Source organism: Pleurodeles waltl, chromosome 8 (assembly GCF_031143425.1).
Source record: "Pleurodeles waltl isolate 20211129_DDA chromosome 8, aPleWal1.hap1.20221129, whole genome shotgun sequence".
Classification (NCBI taxonomy): Eukaryota; Metazoa; Chordata; class Amphibia; order Caudata; family Salamandridae; genus Pleurodeles; species Pleurodeles waltl.
Window position 1 is genome coordinate 1,139,506,080 of NC_090447.1, and position 25,563 is coordinate 1,139,531,642.

At 45.0% G+C, this 25,563-nt stretch overlaps 1 protein-coding gene across 1 annotated transcript in view; it reads left to right on the forward strand.

The window, feature by feature from the left end:
* SPRYD7 (SPRY domain containing 7) overlaps positions 1-25,563 on the forward strand; it is a 129,781-nt gene that overhangs the window by 59,459 nt on the left and 44,759 nt on the right. The window contains exon 3 of the mRNA XM_069205358.1: positions 5,494-5,660. Within this exon, the coding sequence (XP_069061459.1) occupies positions 5,494-5,660 (167 nt within the window). The remainder of the gene's footprint in view (positions 1-5,493; positions 5,661-25,563) is intronic.

Genomic DNA, 25,563 nt, shown 5'->3' on the forward strand with positions numbered 1-25,563 from the left:
TGATTCTCAGATGGGTTTCATACCAGGTCGGTCCTCCAGAAATGATCTAATGTTATCCTACCCCCTGTGGCTGTCTAAAGACCTTTGCCTGGACATGCCTGCTGTGTCCCTTGAGGCAGAGAAGGTGTTTGACTGCAACAAGTGAAGTTATCTTTTCTGATTGCTTGAAGGGATGGGTCGGGTGCAGATGTTATTACCAAAGCTAAATGCCTTGCATCTTTCCAGTGGTAGAGGAACACTGGAAATGTCCTCTTGTACTCAAAAGCCATGGTGAAAGAGATAGTCAAGGCCTCTAACACTGTCCCCTCTACGCTGTCATTTCACTGTAACTTTTATCAGCAGCAATATGGCAGTCCAAGGATATAAAGGGAATTCCTTCAGCCATCATACCTATTCGTTTCTGTGTGACATCATCTTGCTTTACAGTACCTTGGAGTACTTGGGGCCTTAAAACAATGGTTGATGGCAGGCTCTATGCTATGATAGCTAAGCTGTGTAACCGTTTCATGAGACTGGTGCATCTTAATCTTTCCTTGTGGTGTAGAATCCAAGTAGTCAAGACGATGATGGGATTATGGTATAACTGCCCGTTTGAGAAGACCCCCATTAGTGACTCACAAATCCAAACTGTCAAGAATTAATGCAGATATCAAGCTGTTTGCATTTGGAGACAGACGCTTGACACTAAAACCCTGTATATTACACACACCCACTGCTTCTGGACGTCTATGCTTACTACACTTGGATACTTATTACGAAGCTCACCAATTGTCTCTGTTAGCCTTTTTCACGCCACACACAGAACATACTCCACTATGGCTTGGCATGGAAAATAATTCCCTTCAGAGTGCCTGAGGTTCCTGCCATTCTACAAATTTAAACCCCACTTATCAATGCAAATTACCCTGTGCTCAGAGCCATGACACTCAACTGGAAATGTATCCATAGGAAACTAAAAGTTGACCTATGGCTCCTTGCCGCAGCACCAACATGGCATAATACAGATTTCACTACTGGAGGCTCGATATTTACCTGGACTGAATGGGCTTCCAAGGGGATCACACATCTCTAACAAATGTTCAATGAGTTTTGACTAAGTAAACAACAACATGCCTACGTGATGACACATTGCAGGCTCATTAGAAAGTTAAGAATGAAGTTCTCATATTTTATGATTTTGTTTTCATATCTTCAGCACCGGTCTAATTGTTGTAGGTGTGTATTATCAGAATACAATTTATTTCATATTCTGTGGAGTTGCTCCCCCATTGAATCATGTTGGACAGATGTGTAGAGAATGTTTCAAACTCATGATAATCTTTCAGTACAACTTGTCTTACCTAGTCTTATTTCACGACACAACAGATGACATGGGTGTATCTACCCGTAGAAATAAATGCATCGCAAAACCACTAGCAAAGGCCGAAATATGCATCTTATGACATTGGACAACAACCACAACACCTAATCAGGAAGATTGTTTATCTGAATAAATGAGGGGACTTCCTCTGAACACATCGTCGTAGCGTCAATCTCCAGTGGAAATTTTTAACCAAATATGGTAACCCTTCCTTTGAGACGTCTGGCAACATAGGAGTCTGGACAGCACACAGCGGAACTAATTTAAAGTGCTACTATTACATTTTTATAACGTATGGAAGGCCGAAATCCCAGTGTAAAACTGGTCAATAATTTCCTTACCACAGATGAGTTGTGAAATATCTAGCCACCTGTTATAAGGAAGTGATGTAGCTGCGCAACTGTAAGGACTTAGTACAGTGGAATTATGTCATGATGCTTATTACCGTAGCCAGTAGCGATGGTACAGGTAGGGCATCATCATTGCAGCTGTATTTTAAACAATAAAGATGAGAACTGTTTTTGATTCTTATGACCTGGTTTTCCAAAATTAACAGTGGTCAGCAGAAAGGAGGTATTTTGGCAACATGTTGATTTTTGCGCACAAATTTCTTTACAGGAAAGAAAGAACCTCTGCAAGTTACTACTGTTACTACTCAATCCTAACTATAACACGTTTATTAATCTGATTTGCATTACATTGATTCTGACGTTTCTGAAACAAATTGACTGATTTTTAGTGTGTTTAATTTTGCACTGCACATTTCAGCATTATTTCTCATGTCTACAACCATACTGTCTCTTTCGTATGAAGGGACAAGACCCCATGGATTAAAGTGGTTTGTGAGAAGGGTGATGGAGTGACCGTTTATTGTGAGCGATAAAATGCCCTCTTTCCTAAATTAAATGCTATAGTAAGTCACTGAGGATGTCTGTGACATACAAATGAACAAGGCTTTAGGACTTATTCTGCAATATGGCCAGGGAACTCCTCAGTGACTTGCATTTTCCTTATAGTGTACAGCAGGGGATACTTTATTTCATATGTCTTCATGCCATGTGCCTGGACTGGCCCTAACTTATTGTTGGACTTAATTAATTCTTTTGGGCCTGATTGCACCCAGAAGGCCGTTTTCTCTCATGGACTATGGGGCACAATGGATTTGATGGACCAATGGGGTCAGTAACTCTATCTTTTCTTTTATGCTGTTCATGGTTACTGATTATACAAGTGCCCTAGGTGGTTGCGAGTGCAGGCATAATGATTGTGAGAGTGATGGGATACTAATGCTGCGGTTACTTCCCTTCCCCGCACATGGATCATTAGGTAAAGCCAATGACTGAGGCCTTCTTTGAGAGTGCCCCACTCCTTAAGCTATCAGAGTCACAAGCACAGGCACTGAGCAAAACGGCTGAAATCATAACTGTCTCCAAGCTTGGACTACAGAAAGCCCCATGTCTGCATGGCTATGCAGTGCTCTTTTAGAAAACTTTGTCACAGGCTCCCGCCCATATTAGCATGGTTTTTTAACTCCGTTGGGGAAATGGGGAAGGTGGAACAGACGATGACATTACTGCCCCACCTAAGCCAGTGAAGGATCTTCAGAGCTGTGCGTCATACCTTTATTGAACATAGACATTAAATTGCTGACCGGATTCTTGGCTAGCCACCTTGTCACATATATGCAATTCTTGACCAATCCAAACCAAGCAGGGTTCATCCCAGTACACAGCTGTGCAGCCAATACAAAATACATTACACATTATACACAAGGTGTAACGCGGAGGTACGGAAACAGTATTTCTGGCTGTTGATGCTGAAAAAGTGTCTGACCGAATGCATTGGCAATTCCTGAAACCACACTATGACAAAGGGAATGGACTGGAGGCTCATATGGTAGGTCGTCAGTGGCTACAGTGGCCTACAAGCGAGAATCGGAGTCAGTGGCTCACTGACTAGGCTCCCCCTTCTGTTCGCGTTATATATGGAACCTATGGCAATAACGGTTAGGCAGATTAATACTATCAGAGGTAACAATTGGCTCTGCATGTATGCAGGCGATGTGCTTTTGACACTAACAGATCCAGAGAGCTCCATCCCACAAGTGATTGAAAATTTGATACTTTTTGGAAAGGCCTCCGGCTTCAAAATTAACATTAAAAAAAGAATCATAATTACTTAGCCTATCCCTGTAGCAGAGGACAAGACTATTGTGCCAACACACACTGCATTGGGCATTGGAAGGTATGCCTTACCTTGGTCTAAAATTTGTTGCATCTTGAACAAAGATTGCTCATTAGAAATATATTATCTGAAACAACTGAAAGCAGATTTTCACAACTGGCATAGAGCTGATCTCACGGAGTGCATTACTGTAGTAAAAATGACAGAATTACAGAGGCTGTTGTTCGTGGTGCAGATGTTGCCACTCCAGCCTCCAAAAGGCACCTCGTGCGACATCCAGTGGATGTTTAAAACTTGATATGGCCTGGGAAGTGACCTAGACTAGTGACCAAACAAATGTATTGCCCAGTCGAGGAGGGAGGCCTGGGCGACTCAAATGTCACGCATTATTATAGTGCAACACAAATACGAAATGTAGTTGAGTGGCACTGCAGGGAAAATGAGAGAAACGGGTGTTTCACAGACCAGATCAGAGCCGGCGCACACATTTGGAAGGCAGTATAGCTTCCCAAGAAACACAGAGCCAGAGACTAGAGTGACACTGAAGGCCTGTATGTGGCAGTGTATAAGCCAGCCACTGTTCTGCCCCCCATGACTCAAACAATTGGAAATCCTAACTTCATCCCCACAGCTCAAGAGGAGGAATTCAGGGAATGGCGAAAGGCGTTGTGCAAGTGAAACAGAGACTTGCATGTTTGGGAGGGGATAAAGACTTTTGAACAGGCTAAACCATGTTCGATAATAGGTTGCCAGCGGGGTGCGATTTAGTTATTATAGGTACGCCACTGTGTGACTCACCGCTCAAACAGGCAACTTGCAGACCCCTCCTCCCCTTTGAAAAATGTATTATCACTAAGACCGGGGATCCACGCATAATGTCAGAAATTTACAGACACCTTCATGGCTGAACCCATTAGAAGACCATGGGCCAGAGGAGATAGAAGAGAGCTTGAGAGATCGTTAGGCAACAGGGAATGGAACATGGTTTTCCAGAGGGCAAAGGGCATGGCTTCTAATGCAGCAGTCAAATAAACTCTAATCAGATTAGCCTCTTATTGGTACTACACACCAGAGAGAGTTCCTGTGTGGATGAAATCTAAGGATTGCTGGAGGGAATGTGGAGGAATCGGGTCACTCCTGCATTTGCTTTGGCGCTGCCCTAAACTCAACCAATACTGAGGGGGGAATGATATTGACAAGAAGTTTGACTGCCCTCTATTAAGATTCCCAGGATACATACTCCTCAAGTGGATGATAAACTCATATACTCTTAAAGGAAACTTATTATGATTCTCTTACGCACAGCCAAGTGGGTGTTCCTGGCACTCTGGAGAACAGACAATATTCCAGTTTACTGTCATTGGCTATATAAGAGATGGGAAATAATAGGTCTGAAAAAGATCTCCATGACAGCGGAGCAGAAAGGATAGGTCTTGGAGAGTAAAAATAGGGAGTGTACTTCACACTCATAGCAATGGAAGTTAGAATAGCTGCACCAGGTATCTCGGAGTACTGTGACTGACAGCTCCCAAAGGGGGACAGGAAGAGACTAATGATCCACAAAGAAGCGAAGGTCTATGAAGTTGACATATATTCTAGGTCCCTTCAAGCTGCTATGTGTGGCTTCTCTGGCCACTCAGAACTGTCACATACCTGGCAATTGCGATCTTTTTTTTTGGGGGGGGGGGGTTGAATAGGGAGCATGTCTTTGTTCTACTTCTGTAAGTTTGAATATACTCCCCCAGTCAGCCGGTGGTTGTAGGCAGGTGTATGTGTTTTTTATTCATCTAAAAAAACAATAAAAAGCATGTTTCAACAAAAGTGTGTGTCTCCTTTTACAGCTTAATTTAAATCATTCCTTTTTCTATGCCATTTTTCAGTTTCACATGCTATTTTAAAAGAAAGACAAAGGAACACAAGTTGTGTATTATTCTACCTTATGCTCATAGGTATCTGGGGTATAGGAGTTGCAACACAAAAGGCAAACCTGAATCAGATTCCTCTTGGTCGAGATGTCCACAGTCTAGTAATGAGGAATGATGGATCCATCTACCACAACAATGAGGAGAAGACACGGTTACCAGCTAACAGCCTCCCTCAGGAAGGGGATGTAGTGGTAAGATTTTTTTATTTATTTTTTTATATTTGAGCTACTTTCTGGTTCAGGCAAATATAAGCAATATATGCTTTTGACAAGATGGTGGAAAACTGAGCCCCAAAGTGTGCACCCTGAGCCATGAAAATGTGGTAGTGTGTTTGTGGGGTGCTGGTGTACCTGGTTTGCTTTGTTGATGTTTGCATGCATGCAGGTGCTAGAAAACAGAAAAAGAGATAAGTTACCAAAGGGAAGAACAGAAGATGATTGTTCCATTGCAACTTCTGAAAATGTGACGATGTGGTTAAAGGTACAGCTTTGGAGTCAAGCAGGGATGAGCTGGAAACAATATAATAAAATACAGTTGTTGCAGCGGCATTCCCTTTATACACATTTTATTTGATTTTTCTTCACAAGACATCCACAACAAGACCAATAGTAGAATACTATGATGCTCATTGCAACATACAGTGGATGTCTGTCTTACTAATTCATGGCTTTTGCTGTTTCCCCAGTCTCAGTTACCGAGAAGATGATTTTTATTTCTCTCCTTTTCATGCTCCCCTCACATGGATACCGTCTATCAGTCAGCAATAATGTAAGGTGATAGCTATAAGTATCAACTCCATGAACTCTACATTTTATCAAATGTGTACAAACAGACCTACTTTTAATAAATTACATACTGCTGTGCCATTCAGTGATCCATTCTACTCGGCCATGTTGCATTATCCACAGGTACTTATATGTACAATTCATTCACTTTCAGTGGCTGTACTGTTTGTTGGATGAGCTCGCCTCCATGTTATGTTGTCTTATTGTAGTTGTCCTTAAAGATATTGAATACCACAGTGTAAAAAATGGATTCTTATTTAAGGTGGATGACTGAGCACCTGAAGAAACAATCAGTTCATGTCAGGTTGAACCTTCAAAGTCATTAAATTAACCTGAGCTCAACTTAGTGATAGGTATGGCTCAGAACAGATAGGCTTAATGTAAGGCAATTTATAAGTATTTATCCTGTATCAAAACAATAAAGTAAAAATACCAAACAATAAAAATCACAAACCAAATTTTTTAAAAAAATGGAGAAACAAAATGAAAGCAAAATGACAAAATTCCATTAAGGGGGAACTGGAAATATGAATTTTTGAAATACATTTAGTGCCAAAACGGGCAAAGGCCCAATTGTAGTAAATGGTCGTGGTAGACCGGGACCTAGGTGAGATTTGAATCTGACCGCAGTGGAGCTCAGGTCCGATAAATCAAGTAGATTGGTCCAGCTGAAGCCTGGAAGTTGAAAAGTTCCTCCAAAAATGTCTACGTCTCAATTCGAAAAGTGACATTGTCATCGGTCGAAGCTGAAATTGTAGTCGCTGACATACTTGAAGTAGGATGCCCCACTGCTGCACTTGAACTTTTCAAGTTTTAGTTAAAAAATCCTTTACTTTCCATTGCAGAAAGGGACTTTACTTTTTTTTTCTGAGGTGCAGAGACCTCCACTCATGGAAATGCTAAGGTACTCTGGAGCAGACGTTTTTCAGAGTTTCTAAGCTATCTTCCACTGCCCAGACAACCACAGGAGTACATGTCTAAGGCTCTCAGCTCTTCAGGGGAGGGCACATAGAGACTCATAGGATAGTAGACAGAGGGTATTGGCAAAGTCCAGTCAACCTCCAGTTAGCACTGGTCAGCTGGGCACCTTTGGGAAAAGGCCTTTTGAAGCTGGTCCTGTCCTGGAGCCACACAGGAGGTCAGCCTGCTGTCTCTTGGAGTTGTATTTCTTTTCCCTCAATGATGCGGGAGCAGATTCATTACTTCAGGGTTCCCCTCAGGTCACAGACAGCAGGTATAGTCCTCTTATGTTCTTCAGCAGCGCGAGAAAGTGTGCTCAGGATGGCACCAAGTAGTGGGTGAGGGCGACTTCTGGGCACTCCCTAACCAATGTGGTAAACGTTCCCAAGGGGGAACCCTACCCACTTTTTTCAGTAGTCTCTGTTCGCCTTACTGCAGACAGGCCCAAATTGCCATGTCGCAGCGCACTTTCATGATGAAGAAAGTCTTCAGTCACACTAAACTTGGGGATTGAGGGCTTGTTGAGTGTGTGAGTGTATAGGGAAATGACCGGTGTCTTCACACATCCAAAACAAAAAAGTGCATTATGATGCAGACCCTGGACCCACAACAAATCTAGAATCCGACATATGGTGAAACAAGCAGGGTCCCAAAGTACCCATACTGGAGATGCACAATAAATGTTCTCTTGCCCTGTTTGATCCCTTTCCATCCTCAAACATTTAAATGTGCTTAAGATATGTGTCAGACAGGATATGACTCTATTGTGCAAACAGGATGCCCACAGTCCACACCCTGAAAATTCTGCTGAGCTCAGAAAATCATTCATGCCCATTAAGCTAGTCCATAAATCAAATTGACCTGTTGTGTAGTTCCTAGAGGGATTTCACACCTCGCTCACACGTCATTCAGGGCAAGTACAGACAGGAGTTGCTGAAAAGTTAATGTAGATGAGCCTCCTTAATAATCACTAAAAATAAAACTTCACCATTGCATTGGATTTACAATAACTATTGAAAATTGCTTTTCATTATTTTTCATACTGGTCCCAATCCTGAGATACAGCATTATTATTTTTAATCTGTATTGTTGTCATCATAGGGCAGAGAGGTCTGCCACAGTGAAATAGCGTTTTGTGCTATGTCACTCTTTTGACATGGTTATATACATGTTTTACTTGTCCCACTTTTAAATACCATTCACCTTAACTTGATGGCTACAAGACCTACGTAAGGGTGACTTGCTAATATCTAAAAGGCAGGTCTTTACTTTTCAAAGGGGGTTATTTTAAAATGTTGCACTGCAGGTTTTACATCGCAGCGGTCAGGCTACAGGGTAGGCCTGTAGCCATGTTTGTACTGCCATGTAGGTAACCTCCAGACCCTGAGTGCATTTTCTACACCATATACCAAACTGGCATGTTAAATGTGCCAACCAGGAATAAGCCAATGTAACAATGTTTAAAAGGGGAGCACAGGCACTTGACTCCTGGTTAGCAGGGGTAGGGTGCAGTGAGTTCTAAAGTCAGCAAAAATAGTATTCAGAAAAAGGTGATAAATCTGGGATGAGCATGCAGAAAAGGCGGATTTCCTACACAAACTTAATAATAATTTAATAAACAATAGCAAAACCCTTGTCTTCACATGGTGTTTCTGATTTCTAAACTAGTTCTTATTTGTTTCAGCGTTAACATAGGCCAAATCTTGCATCACATGTGACATTGTCCCACAAAAAAACCTAACCTCCCTTTGTTTTTATGTAATGTTTTAGTCTTCCATTTAAAAGTGATTGGTTTGCATGTTCTTTCTTGCCAACAGGTTACTGTTACGGACTTGTTTGTGTGTGTGCTCTGCTTTAACTGCGCCTCCATGCCCTCTGACAAGCATACAAAAAATGAAGTGGCGCCTTATTAAAAAGTGTGAGGTTTCACATTGGCAGGCTGAGGGGGGAGTACGGATAATGAATCTATATGCTAAGACTAATTTACTATAACAACCTTGTAAAGGGGTCTTCTGAGAGACAAAACAAGTTCTCATCAAAATTATCCCCGTTTTGTCATAGTAGCTGACTAAGGCAAAGATGTGCTATTTGTTAATGGGTGTATGGATACAGCCACTTACAATAATATCGAAACAAAGACGTAAGGTCCAAATTTATTTTTAATAAGCAATTATGTTTTCAGATAACCACAAAAATAGAAGCAGAAGCAATGAAGTAAAACTAGAGAAATAGTGTTTGGGAGGATGATAATCCTTTAACAGGTTCAGCTGCAAATGGGTTTAAATCTGGAGTTTTGGGAATTGTTGGAGTTGGCCAATGTCCCAGATGGAGGCTTCTGTCTGATACTTACTGCATATATTTTGTTTTCGTCATGTCCTGCACACATCATACGGATATTTCATTCTTACAATAGTGGGGATAGTCCTTGACCTAAATGGCACACATTTCTGGTGATGGGTATTTTTTAACAACGTTATTTAGGGTCACAGAAACAACTGTATTATAAGGAACATTGCACTTACATCTGACACTTACTACAGCATAGAAGGACATTACTAGAGTTTGCATTGCTCTCAATCTATGCCACCTAGGAGAAGTACCAGTGGATCCAACTCCGGTTCAGTAGTCATGATTTCCTTTTTATGTGAGATGGAATTTCTTTCCAATACGACATCTTAAGGCACAACCACTGCATGTGCAGCATTGTAGCTGCCATGGCACAGCCCTTTCAAAGCGCATCCGAAGTGCCCAATATGGTGTCTAGCTCAACAGGGATAGAATACCAAGTTGTAACTATCTTGTAAGCATTTTTTCAATATTGAGAGCAGATTGATCACCCATTTGCCCTTAACCACATTGTGCTCCAAACCATCTTGGATACTTCTCGGGTTTGGTCCTTCTGCCAAATACCTATAAAGGTACCAACATACATAATCTGACTATACCTTTAGTAATCTAAATGGGGAAAAGAAATGCTCACTTTTTGTTTTATCTTTTAGTGCCCCTTCCCATAATTCGTGCTATAGCTGTGTTAGTCTTAAATTGTCTCATGGAGTCGATTCAAACTTTTCTATACAGATAGCACCTTCTATCATCTGTCTATTCTCTAGTGACTCACCCAGCCAAGGAGGAATGTGTCCCCTCCAATGCCTGAATCCAGTGTGTAATTCTTCATTGGGGAAAGCTTGGTTGAAAATTCCAGGTGAGAGTAGAGGTAAGTCTCAGATGACTTATCTGACCTGTTCCCAGTAGTCTAGAGATATTGTGGACAACAAAAGCATCAGTGAAAAAAATTGTCAGTGTTTGCTTCAAATTCATTATAAATATTTTAAGGGACTTTGAGGCCATTCCTCTTTTTAAGAGTGTTGTGTGTTGTGCCGCTCCAGTGCAGACCTCAGTCGAGGCAACTGAATAGATCTTCGCACATTGGGCAGTTCTAGGCCCCCTCAGATTGTGATCTGTATAGTGTTTTCTTAACCCAAGAAGATTTATTGTGCGATACAAAGGGTTACCGGTATTTCTGATGTTTACATCCACCAGCAGGTTCCTCACCTCTGAATATTCCATTAGCCAACTGGATCTGGAAACTTAAAAAAATATATATATTTTTATTCAAACAATGCTCAGAAGACAGTGAACATGAAGGCAGAGTTTCACATCGTCCTTGACAGGTATATTGACTGAAATAGAACCTTAAAAGCGTGACATGTTTGTACATTCGATTTTTGAGCATCACAAACATATACAATTGTTTGGCTACATAAACAATTGGAAGATATACGGCACCGTGCCTACCTGCCATGGTACCTATCCCCTGATTCAGTGGCTTCTGTAGAAGCACCACTTGTTCCACACCTTTTCCCATTTTTTCATAGAGCCCTGTCTTTTATAAACAGCTTGTTCAGCAAGGTGGCATCAGTCGAGATTTGTTTCCCAGTCCTCTACCACTGGCGGGCTCCTACACCCCAGGCTCTTGCAGTGTTGTGCTTGGCTACTCCTGCTGCAATCATTAACCATAGCTTTTGATAACGAGTCCAGGAGGCTTCCCCTGTTATTGTTAGTATAAGTCACCTCGCATCCAGGGGACCTCTACCTCGAGCACCTGAGTCATTATTTGAACCACCTCCCTCAAGTATCTTTGGGCACTTTCAGAGTATGTGGAAAAAGGTGCCATCCTGCCCACAACCTCTGAGACACAACGCCGAGTTTGGTCTCCTGATTTTATGCAGTAAGACCCCAGTGTAGGTAGGACCTGTGTAGTATCCTACGTTGGATCAGCCTAAAACAGGCACGGATTGCTACCTCCCTGGGGCTTTGTAGGGCCTCAGCCCAGTTCTCCTCATCACGGGATCCCAGGTCACCCTCCCATGCTATTTTCAATTCCTTTTTGGGGTCAGGGGCGTTAACGATTTTTCTATAGACTGTGGAGCTTGCCATTTCCACTATAGGATCAATCAGCAAGCGATCCTCAAGCGGTGCTGCCTCTGGCACTTGCTCAATTGCCACTACGTACCTCCTTAGGGGTTCGCCCAGACATATTTACCTGTATCTTTACATCTCTGCCATATCATATTCCTGACGTAAGTCCTCAAACACAATAAATGTGTGCCCTTTCCATATGTCACCTAAGTATTCTACTCCTATCAGGGCCCATTTTGAAAAGCCCTCCAGATTGCCTACCTCTCGAAGGAGGTCACTATCACACAATGCGGTACAAGTAGTTAGCTTGCCCCCTCCTTCCCCACAATCCCAAAAAGGCAGTGGCCTCTCTCCAGGCATTAGCTATAACATGAGTGTATGTGGTTAGCACCCGCTCCATCTCTCAACTGTAGAGGGCCATGATTGGGCCCCTTTGTCCCATTATCTCCCTATCCACTCGGTAGTCCGGTTCGTTAATGTCTGCGAACAGTTATTGATATTGACTACCACCAGTTGTGTGGCCCAGTAGTATTTAAGTATGTCCAGAACTGCAAGGTCTCCTTCATATTCTGCCAGTTGAAGCTTACGCAGTGCTATACAGAAAATGGCACCATTCCACAACAGCACTCTTAAGTTTGTAGCCGATCTTGCAAAACAAATTAATCAGGGGGGACGTGTTCTGAAGAATATATATATGAGGCGTGGAAGTGTCATTATTTTAAATAACGCTGCCCTGCCCATTAGTGTCCATGGTATGTGTCTCCAGTGGTCAACATCAGTCCAGAATCTGTTCAGTTGCGGAAACAAGTTTTTATGTAGGAAAGTTCTTGAGTCTCGTGTGATATACACACTGGGGTACTGGAAGCTGTCCAGCACTATAGATGTGTTATGTCTAGTGAGGAGAGCAAGGGTGCTCCCACACAAGGCAGAAAATCGGAGATTTAGTCCACTTTATACGATACCCCAAGTGTTTCCCAAAAATGTCAAAGATTTGAAGTATTCTGTCTATGGGCAGGGTAGGCTGTGTGACATAAAGCAGAACATTGTCCGCACATAAGGAGATACATTCCTTCCAGTCCCCCATGCTGTTGGCCTCAAACTGCAAGTGGCTCAAGCAGCAGTGGAAAGATCATCCGGGAAAGGGTACATCTCTGTCTCGTCCCCCACCTCAGGGCAAACACCTGGGACACTACTTCATTGACTTTCACCCTTGCCAGTGGTTCTTGACAGAGAAGTCTCACTCACCCACAGAATTTGGGGCCAAATCCCATCCTTGTTAAGGTCTCAAAAATGTAGTTCCACCTAATGCTGTCTAACGCCATCCTAGGGTCAAGGGCCATGAGTGCCGCCAGTGCAGCTCGGTTTGGCTTTGTCATATGGAGCACCCCCTAAAGGCTGGGCAGGTTGAGACTCATTCTTGTGCGGTATAAAGCTCGACTGGTCCAGGTGGACCAATGAGGCTATGAACTTGTGTAATCTTATCGCTAGGGTTTTCACTAGAATTTTAGCTTCGACATTTAGTAGAGATATGGGTCTGCAGGATCTACACTCAGTGGTTTACCTTTTTTTGGAATGACCACTGTTGTAGCTGTTCTCTGGTCTGCCTTCCTCAGTCTATGCCGCACGGAACATGACCAGCATGTGATCTGCAATTTTGTCTGCCATACCCTTGTACATCTCTGTCAGTAGTCTGTTAGGTCCCACCACCTTTCCTGATTGGAGGATAGCTATGAGTGGCTGCCACTCTTTCGTCTGTTATCAACCCGTCTTCAAGTCCTTCCCTAGCCTTGTCCTTAAGTGCCAAAAGTTCTATGTCCTTCAAGAAGTTGTCACAGTCCACGTCCGATAGTTGAATCTCAGAGGCGTAAAGCCGCTCGTAATATGTAGCGAAAGCCTCTGCTATTGCTGCGCTGGGGTAATTTGTCACCGTCTAGTATTTCTAATACCCAGTTTTGTTCATGATACCTAGTGTTCGATGGCATGTGTAGCTGCAGATACACATGTTGTGCATAGCCCGCCATCTGGTGTTGGGTCGGAGTGTTACAAGTTGTTTTTCTTCGAAGAAGTCTTTCAAGTCACGAGACCGCGGGACTCCTCCTCTTTTGCTTCCATTGCGCATGGGCGTCGACTCCATCTTCGATTGTTTTCTGCTGGCGTTGCATTGCCAGTGCATGAGCACAGGTTTGGTCCTCTGCAAGGTAATGAAGTTCCTATTGCTTAAGTCTGAGTTGGTGGCAAAGATCAGATCTCCCCTCTGTGTGAACCTGTAGCTCGAGGGACGCTATATCTCACTCAAGGCTCATATATTGAAGTTTAGTCTCTTTCCTCTTCTCTACCAATGAGGGCCTGTGCTTGCCCAAGTATGACAGGTTTAAATGCCTTCCAGAGAGCGCAGTCAGAGTCCACTGTTCCCTTGTTAACTGTAAAGTATTGTTCTGCTCCTTTTCTAAGTTTCTTTTTGATATCCCTGTCCCACAAGTGCCACGGGTTGATCCCATGTGGTAGAGTGTGATCCGTTGTCGGACCGTTTAGTCATACTGCTACTGGGGGGTGGTCTGAAATGCCCTGGGCCTTAAATATTGTATCTCAAAACTTGCCAACATGTATATTTTGATGAAGGATATAGTCAAAGGGAGACGCTGTCATGAGGTTCTTTCTGATAGGGATTGTGGGCTCGCTATTAATCAGATATGCAGAGGAGTTCAATAAGGGCTGTAGGGGTTCTGTGCCAGGTTGATGACTAGCTTTACTTATTCTATCCACCCGGCGGTTAACCTCGACTTTCATGTCCCCACCTAAGATGAGGATACCCGGTGGCATACCTAGGAGTTAGGGCAATAACATCTGGGAAGGTGATAGCATGGAGTCGTAGGGGCATGTAGATAGAGCAGAGGTTTAAGGTGATGCCCTCCCAGTGTCTGGTTACAGCCACAAACCGACCAAGTGGTTCTGCCCAAGTGTGTTACTGGACAAAGGGTACCAATTTCTTAATGAGTAAGCCTGTTCCTTTGTAATCAGTTGTGTATTCAGCATGTGTTAATAAAGTGTAAACAAATCTATGTAGGGCTTTACACTGATTAACCTGGAGGTGCGTCTCCTGTAACAAGACCAGATCCGAGCTCTCGTGTCATAAATACTGAAGGACTACAGTGTGTTAAATTCTACTTCCCAGTCAGTTAATGTTCCAAGTCAAAATATTCAAGGACCGCCGCATGTGTTGCTCCATATATGTGTTAGTGTGTTTCATGTTCCAATACGGAACCCTTCAATAACTCTGCCACTGAGCACTCATTGTGATAACAAAGTACAGTGCAATGCCAAAAGCTTAATCCCCAACAGACAAACTTCCCCCTCCCTGCTCCCTTGCACCATGCCCCTAAAACTACCCACCACCCCAGTTTGCAGAGTGCCTGTCGCCCTAACATTTGAACAGCTATAGTAGGTAAGCTAGAAGTGCCTCACCAAGAGTAGTATGGAATCAGTGGGGAGGGCCCATCAGGTTCCGATCCCTCACCTGGGGCCCCAGCAAGAACCATCATTGCCATAATTTGTAATCATCGTAATGCTATCCTACAGGCGACTCGCACACATGGGGACCTGCACTATGAAAATACCATCTTTAGGTTCTTCCAGGACTTTACCCTCCAGGTCCAGAAGCAGCGCCATAGCTTTGTTGAAGTCAAGAACACCCTGCAGCTTGGGGCCCCACCATCATTGCCAGAATTTTTAATCATTGCGATCATGATGCTATCCTACAGGCTGCTCGTACACACGGAGACCTGCACTATAAAAATATCATCATTAGGTTCTTCACGAAAGCCCTGTGTGCAAAGGATCTCAAATACATGATGCTTCTCCCTGCGAAGCACATGTACTAGCGGAGTGCAAATCCTGGTACTTTGCCACACCAGCTGAGGCATGGGACTGGCTCGAGGGCCGGCGCCCAGCAGGTCAACGAGCTCGCGAGAGAGAGGAGTGAAGGGACGCTCTGTGAACCAATGGAAAGATGACCCCCTCCAGTGAGCTCCAGAGTGCGTGGACACTGAGGAGAGGGAAAGGGGCGAGTCTCGGAGATAGTCTGTCTTTTGGACGGTGGACTGAGAACACCTAGAATGCAGCTGACACCAAATTCATGGTGTGCCGGGGTGTGAGGAGGCAGGAGTAAGAACTATATACTGTGACTCATTTTGTACTGGATGATCCACACTAGCGAGATGGATTTTGTCGTCCAAAACGGCAGGTGTGGGTGTTATACCATGATGACGATGCTCGGCAGGATGCAGTATGTTAGGCAAGTTTTTGTTAGAAAAGGGATAAGTAAATCCTTACGTCATTTGGCAAATCTGGGCGAAGCCAGCCAACCCTTAACACACTCAAGATTTCAGTTTGGGCAACAGGCACTCTGCAAGTTGGGTGGTCGGCAGTTCTGATCCTATTAAGCAGGGTTGGGGGGGACCAGTTGGGGGGACACACATGTTTAGTTATTTAAGAATTTTTGACATTTCATTAAAGTTTGCTCAGGTTGATTGCAATAAGGGTGGGAAGAGAGGCCTTGGAAGGTAAGGGCAGAAGTGAGGAGGGGCCACTGGGCTCTACTCTCCCAGGCTACGACAGGACTGGTCTCCATATGGCGAACATTAAGCACTACCACTAAAAGTCATGACCTGGAAGGTCAATGGCCTGGGCAGTTAAATCAAATGCACTCTGGTCCTTCAGTACTTCCGCAAGCATGCTCCGGATTTAGTTTCCATGCAAGAAACCCACCTAAAGGACAATTATTAAAGGCCCTGGATCGACTGGGCCACTCAATGTGTGCGCATGCCGGCTTCACCTCTAACTCCAGAGGGGTGGGAATTCCACTAAGAAAGGCTACACCATTTATTCCAGGCCCTACGTGGACTGACCCGCTGGGCTGGTTTGTGGTGCAGTCCAGAACCTTGAATGGTAAGACTCTAAGCCTTTGTTCAGGTTATGTGCCGGTGCTGGGGTCCCTGCTGTTACAAATTCCCTCTGGGATTCTGATAATGGGAGTGTGAAGGGGACATGAACGATGCCATAGAACCAAAATACGACAGACTGACCCACACGGGGGAGGGCACTGGTGCCAGCACACTAAAGTCCTTTATAGACTCGATGGGTCTTGTAGATTTGTGGAGAGCACGTAGCCCACATGAGCGACAATACACATTCCTATCCAGATCCCACAAAAACTTTACACATCTTGATTATCTGTTTACCCATCACTCCGAGGTAGGTCACTTTTGGGGGGGGGTGGGGGTCAGCACCCGTAACAAGGCGCATCTCCGATCATTCCCCAGTGGAAGTTACATTGACAGGCACCATTAGTGACACAACACTGCCACCTAGAATTGACCCATGGTATCTGAAGGAGAAAGGCTTTCCAGAAAAAATATGGGAGGGTGGGGAGTGGTACTTTTCTGAAAATTTGGGAACGGTGGCCTCGGCCAGCAGTATCTGGGAGGCCTTCAAGATGAGTCAGGGGGCAGGATCAGGCCTTAATAGGGGGCATGAAAAAGGAGTGTTACCTTCAGTTTGACACAATAGAATTAGACTCCCTGGAGGGGGATATGGTCGATCTGCACCACTGTCACAGACTCCTAGTCCAGCAACAAGAGCTAAAAGACTTACCGGACAGTAAGGCACGAGCCCACGTACTAGCTACACAAAGGCGTATATATGAAGTTGGGAACAAAACAAAAAACTTACTGGCCTGGCTAGAAAAAAGGGATAGGAGCAGAAACTGGGTGGCAGAGGTATGTGATGAAGCAGGCACACGGCAAGCTGCGAGTGATGCAATAGCAAAAGTCTTTGCCACCTATTATAAAGGTAGATATTCCTTGCTGACCTTCCACATATATATGGACTGTATTGAACTCCTTGGCAACCTCCCGCTTGTAGAACTTTCGAGTTCCCCCCCAATTCATGCAGTTCATACCATCCTATATCGTTACTGAACCTGGAGGCCAAGGTACTGGCAAAAATTCTAGTGCATAGACTGTGGCCTTTCATGACCAAATTGGTTCATCTGGACCAAACCGGGTTCATGCTTCATAGAAATACTAGGCTAAATTTAAGACGCCTGTATGGGATTTTGCATGCAACCGGGGCCCCAGGTGCAGCAGTGCTCTTGCTAGATGCATGGATGGCCTTCAGTAGAATTGAGTGGCTATATTTGCAAGCAGTGCTAACCAGATTGGGCTTTGGCCCTCAGTTTCATGCTTGTGTCCAACTACTATACAATGGCCCACAGGCCAGAGTTAGAGTCAATGGGGTGACGTCCTATCTGTTTGAGCTCCGCAGGGGCACAAGACCGAGTTGCCCATTATCGCCTTGGGTATTCGCCCTTGCAGTAGAGCCCTTGGGTGCGTCAAGACCCTCTTGTGTGGGGTATACACAAGGGGGCCTGGTGGGAGGCCAGGATATCCCTTTATGTTGATGATGTCCTCCTGTATATCACCAAACCTTGTCGCTCTCTAGATCGACTGTTGCATATCCTCCATCTTTTTGGGGCCTACACCGGCTACCAGATAAATTGGGAGAAGTATTGAGTCTTTCCTTTAACCAGCAATGGGGTGACCCTACCATCAAGGTGTGAGGCTCCAGTAACTAGCAAAGAATTTCCTTATTTGGGAATCTGTGCAACAAGGAACCCGGCAGGGTTCCTCAGAAATAACCTTTATGCGCAATTAGAGCATCTATGTGCTGATGTCACACATTGGAGGAGGCTCCCACTTTCTTTGGGCTGCGCTGCCATTTTTAAAACCTTGCCTAATATATGTGCTCCAAAATACCCCATTTAAGGTGCCTCCAGACTTTTTCACAAAGAGTAATGGGGAAATACGCAAGTTCTTATGGGACAGAGGTAGCCCTTGGATATCCCTTAGTAAGCTGCAAAGGGGAGTATTCGACAGCGGTATATCAGTTTCTAACATATAGATGTACTATTGGGCTGCACAACTACTTTTGGTTAATGATTGGGTGTTTGCTTATGTGGAGGAATCAGTGTATAGGGTTGACAGGGAGGTAGTGGGAGATGGAGGGTACCCCTAAGTGTTATACTCCCCGAAAAAGGAAGGCCTGCTCCCGCCTCATGCGCAGGTAACAGTGAGAGCACGGAGGGATACCACCAAAAGCTTGGGATGGGAGGCAAACTGACAAATATGACCCCACTCTGGTATAGCAACCAACTAAATGACCTCTTTGCTCTGAAAGGCCTCTATAGATGGGGACTACTCGGGACGATCTAGGAGGCGTCTGGAGGGGTGGGGCGTTAATTCTTTTAGAGGACTTGCAGAAGGAATATGAGATGGGAGCCTCAGAAAGCTTGAAATGTATCCAATTGAGCCACGCGCTTAAGGGGTATCTGCAGGTGGGGGACCAAACGCCGGAATCCACCCCATTGGAGGGCCGCTTACTACTAGACCCTATGCCCAAGAAAACTGAATACTAATGAATAACTCCCCTGACCCCTGGCATTTTCTTTGAGAGGCGAGGACAAAATAGGCATTCTGGAGGACAACGATTGGCAGGAAGCCCTCCAAAGCCTAAGGGAAAAAGCAATCTGGGCTAGATTCCGCCTTATCCAACTTAGAATCCTCCACAGACCATACTTTTCCAAATCCCTCTTGTATCGCATGGGCCACAGTGATACTGATTAGTGTGGTAGGGCAAGAACATTTTTTCATATCTTTTGGTACTGCCGAGTAATCCAACAGTTCTGGGGAAAGGTGGTCCATATCATGGCCCAAGTCACGGGCCTCACTATCCCACGGGAGGCCAGATGTTTGGTGTTGCACATATCAGGGAAGGAAACCTGGCCACGGCCTCAGAAGAAGTGGCTGGTGTTTGGCCAAGAGAGAGATAGCAAGAGCCTGGAGGCAATTAGGCCGCCGGACATTCACGCATGGGAGGAAAACATGAATTAGTGCCACCATGCGGAGCAAAATATCTATCAGAGCTAAGGGTGCCTACGAAAACTCGACATGATATGGTCCCAATGGCATACTTATAGAGGCTTGTGGGGGTTGGGGGGCTGCACTAGATGATGCACTAAAGGGATGGAACAGGTTGGGCATGAGAATACATGCAGGGCATAATTGAAGTGCTATTAGCAATTGATGGGCTTAGCTTCAAACGAGGTTCCACTACTGTGATGTGATTTGTATAAGGACAAGATTTGCCCCTGTAGGCTCCCTTCTTATCAAGGATCATACTCTGTGATTGGACATTTTTAATGTAGCATGCTGAGCAATGTTTAATAAGAAGATCTTTAAAAAAAAAAAAAAGTAGTATGGAAGATAGTGGGAGATTCTTGTTGCTTGTACTTCCTAAATCCCCGGTTCCCCAAGTGGGAGAAAGTACGCAATCTCCACCCCAGGCTTCTCCTGAGATGCAATCCGTCATTACACGTAATGACATCTGGAGTCTGTTAAACTTTATCCTCGTACATTACTAGTCAGTCTGCGTGTATTGATCTGGGGTTCCAGGGCACATCACGTATTTGATGGGGGATTTAGTCAATCAGGGGCCTCTGGGGACGCTGAGTCACCCAGACCAGGCTCCGTGCCTTGTTGCTGTGGCTTCTGTTCTCAAGACTCCCACCTCTCTGACCCCCATCCCTCTACCCAGTCCCATTCTTCATCCGATGTATCAACATGCCATGATTTACTATCTGTTAGCACACTCAAGCTGGCCGACTAGAGCATCATATACTTCAGTTCTTTGGCTCTGAGCGTTCTGGCTATGCACCCAAAAGCACTCAGCACTGCCATTGCAGGCTGAGAGTACTGATGCAATCCTAAAAGATAAACTCGACATGGCACACAGCCTGTGTGCCCTGTCTCCTATAAACTGCATGCACTATAGGCAAGTCATCCCTCTCGCAGGCCTTCCAGCCCTAAGGCAGGGTGCACTACATTGTAGGTGTGGGCATAGATGCATGAGCAGTATGCCCCTAGTGTGTCCTTGCCAAACCTGGGACTTAGTAAGTGAACAGAACAGCCATTTTAATACATGTGCTGGACACTGGTCAGTACGATTTTCACAGCTATATGATGGTTACTCTGAACCCTGGGTTGTTTGGCATCAAACAACTCCGAATGATAAACCCAGACTGGTATCAGTATGGGATGTATTACCACATGTACCAGGGCACACCTGCTAAAGCTAACCACCCTGGCATGGTCACAACCAGCTTGCCACCACCAGACAAGATTCTGGAACCCTGGGGTCAGAGATCCTGCTCTGAGTCCCAGAACAAAGCTATTCCTTGGTGCAAACACACCCTCCCTCAGGAATGTGCACTGCCCTGCTAGCGAGCTTCTAAGGGCTTACCGCCCTTGAAACTGGACCCCTAAGCCTACTGCTAGCAGCAGATGGCCGTCCTCATTGCAAACCCCCACTTTCGGTGGGAGCAACGGCAGGAAACCACACAAAAAGGATAGCAGTGGTCATCCACAGCTTGCACCACCTCTCAGGTGTTGCATGCAAAGTGACCCCTCCATTTCATTTTTCTCCTTCTTGCATGGAAGGATAATAGCGAATCAGGTGTAGGGAAGTGACCGCTGCCCCCAGGAATTGGTCACTTGGTGGAAGTAGCCACCCTGAGGTAGATGATTCATTGGTCACTACCATATACTCCCCGAAACGCCCACTAAATAAAGTATTTAGTGGGCATCCATAGACCAAGAAATAGATTCCAAGGAGGAAAGAGGACCAGCAACAAAGAAGACCGAAGGCTTGAGAACTGAAGTCCTGCTGCACAAAGGAAAGGCTCCAAACCCTGCCTGCTGCACCCATGACTCCATAATTACTACTGAGGAGTCGCTTGGACACTGGATGGACTCTACAAACCACTAGAGGACCTCCATTCTTCAAAAATCGTCAAAGATCTCCCTCCAGAGGGAAGGCATCACTCTCCTGCAACCCAAGACCAAAGACCCAGTGAAGGCCACTTCACTGACTGCTGCTGACCAAGGACTCGGACTCCGCAGCCAGACCAAACTCCACCCGACGGACCGTGAGGACAAACCCTGCAAATGTGCCAAGTTTGATGGCACTACGCCCTCCGGTGGCCAAACCATGCAATAGCCCTAGGTACTAGTCAACACAAGTTGGACACTAAGAAAGACTGTCCATTCGGGACTGTAAAAGAACCAGGAGGAAGACCATATCGGGGTACTTCAGAAACCACCAGGACCTCCTACCAGAGTGCCACTGCTGACCTGCAAGCAACCTTCCAAGAGACCTGCCTCTTGCTTCCAAGAACACCTTTGCGCCCAGCTCCTGGCTCACCGATTCGCTCTGCACCCGGCCACCCTGTGCCCTGCACCTAAGATCCAGCTGTGCCTTAAGGGTCCCCGACCCCTTGCGACCTCGACACTCCAAGGGAACCCACAAGACTTAGCTTTAAGTACACCTTTGCAGTGCTTTTCCAAGTGCTCCCCCGCAGTGGCCTTGCACCAGCGACTTTCTGCAGCTGTCCCTGCTGAAACCGGGAGCCGTCCAAACTTCTCCAGCTGGTCCATAGTGCCCACTGACGACTTAGACATACCTGCAAAAGGAGACATTGGTAAACGCCTTGCCTGATTGTATTTTCATTTTCAAAGTATTTTCTCCATTGATTCCTATGGTGCATAATTACGCACAAAAAAGACTATTTTTATTAAAACTTCAAAAATTCATAACTTAAAAAGTACCTGATTTTGATGAACTTGGTCTTAAATTTTTTTCTAAAAATCTGAAGTATTTTTGTATATTGGTCTTGAGTTATTCTTTTGAGTGTGTGGTTTAATTTATTGATACTGTAATTACAACAAATGCTTTGCACTTCCCCAAGATTAGCTTAACCGCTTGACCAAGCTACCATACAAATTAAAGCATTAGGTGGTCTAGTTTTTACTTCTGCAAACCAAAGTGTGATTGCTTGGATCCTCTTCACAGTATGCCTAGTTTTGCACACTACATAGAGGGCCAGCCTCCTACATCATAGACACCATGCCCTCGAGCTCACAGCAATGCACGAACGCATGATGGAGCTTACTCATGTGCTGTCCCCGTACCACACCCAAATACGACTGAAAGGGCTGCTGTGATAGCATTTGCTGCCCCTATTTCATGTTGCTATACCTGTACGATAGATTTGCATGCCATTGCTTCACTCTGTGACTGTTACGCTAAACCAACTGCTCTGTACATTCCTCCTTTCAAGGACTATTGCGACTTGTCCTGCATTGTTGTATACCTCGAAAAAATGATAAATAGTTTTTTAATAAAAACAAAACAAAAAAAAAGATGCAAATGTGATTGCAGACTGGATCATACCATGTAGATGGCAAAATAGGCAGAGTTCTCCCCACAAGAATCCCAACAGTTCCAAACCATCGAGGGCAAGGTAGATGCCGATGTTGTGTCTGGAGAGGGCTACATTATTGCAATCCCTCACTCCGTTGTCTCTGGAGAGTCCACTGAAGGAGAGGAGTCCGATGTACAGTGGAGCCAGTACACTGCACACGGCTCCACTGCCAGGTTCAGGTCCCAGGATAAAGACAACACTGCGGGCTGTTACTACAATTAACCCACCCCACAATAAAAAGACAGTACATAAACCTCCCCCACCCTGCCAAGGTGTGCCTCAGCTTGAAACAGGATGGAAGCATTCTAGATCCCGATTGGACATCAAGGCATAAAGAGTAGCATGGATCCTACAACAGGCTGATGTCGATGCTGAAACAACCATCTGCCCCGCACATAACTCAGTGCTAGCCAAACCTTCATGCTGCGGTTCAGCGCTGGACAAACATTTGGAGTCCAACAAGTGGCCAGTGTTGAGTCATGCAGAGCCGATACACTCCTCGACACCGACGAAGGGGAAAAAGCATGGCTAGTCCTTTGACGCCAAAATAGACCACGGCTCCTGCAATCCTGAAAACAAAGGTGTTTATCTCTGCAACAAAAACAATGACTGAGAAGTAGGCAAAACCACCACATAAGCCCATGCTTCCAGAAGAAGGCGGCAATGTCTTTAAAGGCCTTCAAGACTTTAAGCACAAACGCTGTCAGGCAGCTGATGATAGCAGGCAGGAGAAAACCTCCAAGCGACAAAGCCAAGACCTGGATAGTCCAAAACCATTGTTAAAAAGATTAACAGCAGAGCATAGAGCCACAGCCTCCATGCCGCTAAGCTGCCCAATGTCATCGCACACTAGGTCACCCTCACTCACTCACAGGGCAGAGGAAGTAGACAGCCCTGACAATGAGACTTAGTAATATCAAAAAAAGAGGAGGGAGACGAGCTGCTAGAGGGCAGGTCTCTTCCTCCTTATGATGAATAATACAACACAAAACCGGGAGCCCTACTCAAATGTATGGGCTAGTCCTCCCTTTGAGAAAAGCAAAAAGCTTTTTTGTAGTAGAACCCTCACCCACCAGGGTTACCCCTTGGTGGCATGCTTCATCATTGGCTTCTTCCCGTTACGCTGCGGAAAGGTGCTTGCTACTACCTGTGTGTTATGCGGGAGCACTGTATAGTATCAAACCACAGACTAATGGAGAATAGTAGTTGGGGGGGTTCTTTTAGATATAAAAATACCTGCTTGGTAATAAACCTGGTTTTATTCAATCCTCCAGTCAGTATGGATAAAATTTGGGAAATTAGATTACCATATCCCGTACCTGCATGTTAGTTGGGAAAATCGAGGACACAGAGGCTGCAAAAATCAATGGGAGCCTTGCAGTCTATAGTGCAGAAACACCAGCCTTTTCGAAGGTACCAATAGGAGGGGCCTCAAAGAACAACACCCCAGAGACCCCAAATAGTCAGCACCAACAGCAACAATACCACCAACAATCGGGGAAAGAATACTACAGAGGTGGTTTCCAACAAAGAGGCAAAGCTAGAGGGACACTTGAAAAGGGAGCCTCTCCCCTAAAACAGTGACTTACCAAACATTCCTCCCAATTACACATTGCGGGTCAATAGAAGGCTACATCAATTCCATCACTTGTAGCCAGAAGTAACGTTGGATCAGTGGGTGCTAGAAATTCTGTCAGGGGTATTGCCAAAAACTGACAAGTCAACCAAGCACAAACACAACATCAGTCCTCATCACCTACACCTGCTGAAAGAAGTTGTAAAGGGGCTACTCGGAAAAGGGGCCATAGACCCTGTCCTATTCAAACACCAAGGAAAGAGAGTATACTACCTATACTTCCTAATACTCTAAAAGGATGGAACGCTCCGTCCCGTATTATACCTGTGCCCACTCAATTTGAACATCCCGTCCAATTACTTTCACAAGGTGACACTATGTAATGTAATACCACTACTTCAGGAAGGAGACTTCATGAAAGCATTAAATCTGAAGGAGGCATACTTTCATATACCGATCCAGCCCACACATCACTGGTACCTCCGGTTTGTGGTATATGGATGGTCATCATCAGTTCAGAGTGCTACTCTGGGGTGACAACACCTGTAGTGGCAGCAAGTCTAAGGAGGGAAAACGTTATTGTCTTGCCTTACCTGGGCGATTGGCTGAGCAAGAGTTCCAGCAAACAGAAATGTATACAGGACACACAGACTACTATCAACCTATTATAAAAATTGGTATTCACAATAAATGCAAAAAAATCCCATTTACTGCTGCTCCAAATATAACCTTATTTTGAAGCCGTACTCATTTTGTTTATGCAAAGGCTTACCCCAATCCACAGAGGGTTCTTAATCTCCAGACCCAACTGGCTCTTTTTCAGCCACATCATTGCCTGCAGGTCGGGTTGGTTATGAGACTAGTCGGAAGGATGGCATCTTGCATAGCAAAAGTTCCACATGCAAGGCTACATATGCACCCCATACAGGAGTGTCTAACATCTCAGTGATCACAATCGGGGCGCAACTTGGAGGATCTAG